This window comes from Lycium ferocissimum, chromosome 12, assembly GCF_029784015.1.
Source record: "Lycium ferocissimum isolate CSIRO_LF1 chromosome 12, AGI_CSIRO_Lferr_CH_V1, whole genome shotgun sequence".
Classification (NCBI taxonomy): Eukaryota; Viridiplantae; Streptophyta; class Magnoliopsida; order Solanales; family Solanaceae; genus Lycium; species Lycium ferocissimum.
The window spans coordinates 50,653,874-50,660,585 of NC_081353.1; the positions used below are offsets into that span (position 1 = coordinate 50,653,874).

At 35.6% G+C, this 6,712-nt stretch overlaps 1 protein-coding gene across 1 annotated transcript; it reads left to right on the top strand.

Annotated features, from left to right (window-relative positions):
* Nucleotides 1-860: 860 nt before the first annotated feature.
* LOC132040668 (pectinesterase-like) lies at nt 861-5,684 on the top strand. Its single transcript, XM_059431325.1, has 4 exons — nt 861-1,566; nt 2,282-2,629; nt 4,493-4,894; nt 5,220-5,684. The coding sequence occupies exons 1-4, from the start codon at nt 888-890 to the stop codon at nt 5,507-5,509; spliced, it is 1,719 nt and encodes a 572-aa protein (XP_059287308.1). The 5' UTR covers nt 861-887; the 3' UTR covers nt 5,510-5,684.
* The last annotated feature ends 1,028 nt before the right edge of the window (nt 5,685-6,712 follow it).

Sequence of the window (6,712 nt, forward strand, 5' to 3'; positions counted from 1 at the left end):
AAGCAACGGTGGAGGATGTACCATATAGTCAATTGGTTCGGCCAATCCTAATTTTTTTGACGTAGAGCATAGACACATATGTAGAACATTATATCTAGAAACCAAGACCATCACATTAAACAGCATCTTAATTTGAGCAACGTTGGACCAGCTATATCACGCTTAACGAAGAGACAGCGAGAAAAAGATACAAGAAACAAGACATTCCATTCAAATTAATCTTGTCATTCAGCAGCATCCAGTCCAAGGCCAAGCCAAGTTAATTAGTAAAAAAGAACCCCACTTGTTCTTGTTTAACGAATTATTAATGTAAAATTGTAAATATATAGCTGATTTTCAGTATTCCGCAGCAAGAATCTCGGACGGAACCATTAAAAGTGATTTGAAAGTAATATAGACACGAGTTTTTGATGTATACGAAAATAAATTAAGAGAATTAAAGAAAATATTGACAAAGAGACAATAACCGACCATACTTCACATGGCTCCCTATGAAATTTCGTGCAAATTTGAAAAATACTACTCCCTCCGTCCCAATCTATGTGGCACTGATCGCTTTTCGAGAGTCAATTTGACTAAAGTTTGAAGCTAAATTGGATTAGATTAACTCGATATTTTAACATTAAAATTTATATATTTGAAAACTACATGAAAAGTACTATAAATTGCAACTTTTCTCATATCAATTTGATGAAAAAATAAAAATGATGGTAAAAGTTCATACAGTTTGAATATCGAGAATAAAAAAGTGTCGTATAAATTGGGACGAGAGAAGTACAAAAAATCAAAGTTCAAAGTTATGCTCATGTCACTGATATAAACCCCACCTACCTAAACCTCTTCCTCACAACTATACTCTTCCTTCATTCTTTCATTCTTAGCCAAAAATGTCATATTCTAGCAACCACACAATTTCTTTTTCAAAGTGCAAATCCAACCTAGTCTTATCCTTCATTTCCTTATTCCTACTAATTTCTACATTCATCGGAGTAGTCGTCGGAGTAAATAATTACTCCGACGACTACCGAAGTACTCATGCCATTTTGAAATCCTCATGTAGCACCACTTTTCACCAAGACTTATGCTACTCCACAATAGCCAATAATGTCCCAAACTTCTCCAAGAAAATAACGAACCAAAAAGACGTCATTGAACTATCCTTAAACATTACAACTAAAGCCGTACAACGCAACTACTACGCCATCAACAAGCTCATTAAAACCCGAAAGGGGTTAACGCAACGCGAGAAAATCGCGTTGCACGATTGTCTAGAGACAATCGATGAGACCCTCGACGAGCTTCACACAGCTGTCGAGGACTTAGAAAAATATCCTAATGAGAAATCGTTGAAGCAACACGCGGATGATTTGAAAACTTTGATTAGTGCTGCGATTACTAACCAAGAGACTTGCCTTGATGGATTTTCTCATGATGAAGCTGATAAAAAAGTACGTAAGGCTTTGCTGAAAGGTCAAAAACATGTAGAGAAGTTGTGTAGTAATGCTTTGGCTATGATTAAGAACATGACTGATTCAGACATTCAGAATGAGATGAAGCTGGCTGCAGGTAATTGAATTGTTTGATATCTCAAAGATGCTTCTCGTTTCGGACATAAAGTTCCAGGAAATAAGGGAATCTTGTGTTTTAAACTATAGATGTGCATAACGTATTAATTATATTTTAGATCTTGTGGGTATTAAACATGTCATATAGGATATATTGAAACAAAAGAGTTGCCAATCCTATTAAAGTGATTTGTTTTAAGCAGTTTAAATAAACTAAGACACTAAGACACATATAAATTAGTAATATAGAGGGAGCAATATTTTTACTTTTGATGATATTGAGATTTGAATATAGGACGTCTTACATGCCTTAATAGTATATTGAACTTATTTACTTCTATAAGTTAAAACTGCTGAATATGGTACATTTATTAATTGATCAAATATTTAACATGCCGCTCATATCAAGCAGTGACGAAGACATCCTTGGTTCGTAATGGGTGTCATCTGACACCATTTTGCGAAAACAAAGTTCTTAAAAACTACAGCCTACCTCCGCCCATGTGTACAATATAGCGACCACTACTTAAAAATAGTACACACTAGTGCTATTAATTTGTACAGGAAATTGAGTCTATTTACACTATCATGGTCTTAGATTCAAACCCGAATAATAATATTTTGACATCATTTGTGCAAAATTTTATGTACGTCAGTATCCCATGCTACGTGTTACTATGTGTTATAAAAGAGTACACTTTTTTAATTTATAACAGGTAAAGTTACTAGGAAACTCAATGAGGACAGCAGTGGCACATGGCCGGAGTGGTTATCCGGTGGAGATAGAAAACTACTTCAATCATCGTCAGTAACGGCTGACGTGGTGGTGGCGGCAGACGGTAGCGGAGACTTCAAGACGGTGGCTGAGGCAGTAGCAAAAGCACCTGAAAAAAGTAGCAAGAGGCATGTTATAAGGATAAAGGCAGGTGTGTATAGGGAAAATGTTGAGGTGACAAAGAAGAAGAAGAATATAATGTTTATAGGAGATGGTAGAGAGAATACTATTATTACTGGAAACAGGAATGTCAAAGATGGTAGCACTACTTTCCATTCTGCCACTGTTGGTAAGTTAATTTTCTTTTCTTTTTAGTGCATTACTACTTTTTGTTAATTTTCTTTTCTTTTTAGTGCATTCCTATTTTTTTAAGTACTTGTTTTATTATTAAGTCGCTTTTAGTAGTTAACGCGGTGATGTCATGATACTTCAAAACATAAATTTCCTCCTAATGTATAGGATTTTGCTTCAACTTAACATAGTCCATAGTTGTTGTATCGAGAAGAGAGATACTTAGGCCTAACTTATGTCAAAAACCTTATAACCCATGAAATTAAATAATAATTATATTGTCCAAGAACATATAAAAAAATCAAATAATTATCACCCACCAATGTGAAAACTAAACAGACAGGTGAGGTTAAATCCTAAGAATATGTTGTCCTTATAGTAGGGAAGTATGTATTGGTTGGTTGACATATGCGGGGCGAGCTAAAGGAGGCAAGGGATTCAATTGAATCTCACTTCTCAAAAAATTATACTCTACAAAATAAAGCAAAAGCAAATTTTTTTTTTTTTTTTTTTTTTTTGGTTATATATTAACTTTTGAATTCTCTGAAGGAGATTTAAAAATGGCTTTAGATTATAGATTAAATCTAAGTGTGACACGTAAGTATTTTTTCTAAAACTTCTTTATATAAATTTTTAATTTTGTTACTGATCAATCACCCGAAATAACACGGTTAATATTGCTTATCGCCAGAGAGCAAATTCTTCAAGATGAGAAGCTAAAAGCCTGAAACTTCTATCATAGTAGTATAAGAAGTTGTAAGCCAACAAGAATAGTTTAAATTTGACTCTCGTGACGGAAAGTCTTGGTAATGTATGTTATGGCATACCTAGAAAAAGGTAAAGTTTATTAAAGGAATATAAAATAGTAAGACAAATATATAATTTGAAATGGATAAATTTCTAAAATAGGAACACTTCTAGTCGCAAGTGGCAAAGGTGTAGTGTGCAGGAACTTTATTGTTGTTCTCCTTGTCTTGTTAGGGGTAAATGCTGCTGCACGTGAATGAAAATTAGATTTTCAAAGTATGGTTCATCAGTCCTGAATATATGGGCTTATTCTATAATCTTTACGATTCCCCAGAAGACTAGAAAATGTGCCAGTTTCAATCGAACAGTGTTAGGCCGTGCATCAGATGAATCCCCCACCCATGGAGAGTTGGAGACAATGATGCTTATGCATGTTGAGTGTATTTAAAACTTTAAAACTTATAGTAAAACCAAATTTATTACCCACCATAATATAAATGTTGGTATAGTGATGATATCTCGCATTCATAGATATGATAAGGTTTGATATCCTCCCGTCTAGTACATTAGTCTTGACTCTTGATCACCATTCACCTATTTGGTATAGTACTCATCTTTTGATATTTCCATGTCATGGTGAGCTCTTTTTGCTCCACCTTTGAAATCAACATTTGTATTTAATTTCTCCGTTCATTTTAGAGATTTTGTAGCAGTACTATCTTTAGTTGACTTGGCAGCGCAATTTTTGTTATATTATTAGTGTATAAAAACTTAACCCTTCCGAGCCCACAACACAAAAATGTCATGATCTCTTCTCTGTTCGTTATATATAATTTTCCATTTTAAGTAACGCCATTTGTCTCGAACAAGAAGGAAAAAGGGAATAAAACAAAACTTTTTAACTGTGACAATTACAAAAAGAGGAGGGCTAATAATATTTTCCTTGTTTATGTATTCATGAGTGCAACTGATTTTGAAAGAAGTGGAATCTATATAGCCAACCTGACTTGTTTGGTACTGAGCCATAGTTATTATTATTGTTATTGTTATTGTTATTGTGTCACACATTCATACCACTTCCACAAATTAATTCATTTTCGAATTAACCTTGCAGTTGCAGTTGGAGAGGGATTTTTAGCCAGGGACATAACATTCGAAAACACAGCAGGGCCGGAAAAACACCAAGCAGTAGCACTTCGGGTGGGGGCGGATCTATCCGCCTTCTACCGATGTGACATGCTAGGGTACCAAGACACTCTTTACGTCCACTCCAACCGTCAATTCTTCGTGCAATGCTTCATTTCTGGCACAGTTGATTTCATCTTCGGTAACGCTGCAGCCGTTCTACAAGACTGTGACATCCACGCGAGGCGTCCCGGGCCGGGCCAGAAGAACATGGTCACGGCCCAAGGGCGAACAGATCCCAACCAGAACACCGGGATCGTGATTCATAAATGTAGAATTGGGGCCACATCAGATTTGAAACCGGTTCAGAAGAATTTCCCTTCGTATTTAGGTAGGCCTACTACTTGCAATCAGTTTATTATGATACCATTATCTATTTTTTTCAATTTTATCACTATTGTTTATGTTTACTTTGGTTATCTTTATTACTTTTGCCGTCAGTAATTTCGTTCTTCAATATTTTGATCAAAACTTATTTACTCTTGCATTTTTTTTAAAAACTGTTCTGAAAAACATTTTTTCTTTTTTTTTAGTCGAGTGTCTCTCAGAAACAACATCTCTACCCTATAAAAGTAAGGAGGTCTGCGTACACCCCATCTTCCCCCGACCCCACCTGTGGAATCTTATCGGTATGCTGTTGTTGTTATTGTATTCAGGTAGGCCGTGGAAGGAATATTCAAGGACCGTGATTATGCAGTCGTCGATCACGGACGTGATTAGTCCGGTCGGGTGGCACGAGTGGAACGGGGATTTTGCACTAAATACGTTGTTTTACGGGGAGTATCAGAATACGGGTGCTGGAGCACGGACAACAGAAAGAGTGAAATGGAAAGGATATAAGGTTATTACTAGTGCAACTGAAGCTCAAGCTTATACTCTCAACAGTTTTATTGCTGGAAATAGTTGGTTGAGCTCAACTGGATTCCCTTTTGCTCTTGGTCTTTAGAACTCTTTCTTGTTTTGTTGTTTGTTTTGTTTTGCTAGAATTTTTGTTTGAGTGTATTTCTTTGACATGGTTAATTAGTTTGAGAGAGGGGTTAATTTTTCACTCAATTTTTATTTGGCTTAATACATGGCAGCCCCTTAAACTTGCCAACAAATTTCATTTAGAGTACATTTAAACTACAGCTTGTTACAACTGAGCACCTAAATACACAATAAAGTGTTTTAATTAGACCCCTTCGATTCGAATTTTGGAAAAACTTTTGCACGTGTTCGCAAGAGTTTATTAGATAGTTAAGTTAATCACATAAAATATATCATCTATTTTAATTATACTCATCAACCTCTTAGAAAACGTATGGGGTTTTATGACTTAATAAGGTGAATGCATATAATTCAAGGAGATAACACATTTTATGTGGTTAACTTAATTACCTAATAGATTCTTGAGAACACGCGCAAAAGCTTTTCCCAAATTGGAACTGAACGTGTTTGTCACGACCCAATCGGAGGGCCATGATGGGCACCCGGAGCTAATCTACCGAGCACCTCAAAACGTAGATCTCATGATCATATCTGGGTGGGCCATAAAGCTAACTCATGAATGTCATAATCTGCAAGGGACACAAGCCCAAAACTGTATATGTATAAATGTCATCAAACTGATCTCGAGTACACAAGCCGACAAGGCTATCAAAATATGATGATACAACAAAGTATAGACTAAGATGATCATAGAACCTCTAACCGTACATATCTGTCTACGAGCCTCTACTGGAGTGCATAACGTAATAAGGACGGGACAAAATCCCTCCATGCCCATATAGATATATATATATATATATCACGAAAGAACAATACCAGCTGAACTGCAGCTAGGGGTGGGCGTTCGGTCCATCGGATTGAATATGAAATTTTCGGTTTGGATATTCGGTTTTCGGATTGAAGAAATTACAATCCAAATCCAATCCAAATAAATTCGGATTGGATTGGATATTTTAAGTTCGGTTTCGGATTATTCGATTTGGATTTGACTCTTGAGACTTAAGGCAAACTTATTAGGAACGAAATTCATGTGTTAGTTCCACAGAGCTAAATCTAAATCTTAATTGCTCATTAAAAAAAGTCTTCCAGTTCAAATTAGGATTAACAAATCCAAGTCATGTCCAATATAGTAAATCCATACCAAATAAAAGCATTCTGTAAA

What these genes read in the sequence shown, in the direction of transcription:
- LOC132040668 (XM_059431325.1), top strand. Translation starts at nt 888, where the DNA reads ATGTCATATTCTAGCAACCACACAATTTCTTTTTCAAAGTGCAAATCC. An exon ending in TTTCCATTCTGCCACTGTTG is followed by an intron (nt 2,630 to 4,492) that starts GTAAGTTAATTT and finishes TTAACCTTGCAG; the next exon opens with TTGCAGTTGGAGAGGGATTT. An exon ending in GAATTTCCCTTCGTATTTAG is followed by an intron (nt 4,895 to 5,219) that starts GTAGGCCTACTA and finishes TATTGTATTCAG; the next exon opens with GTAGGCCGTGGAAGGAATAT.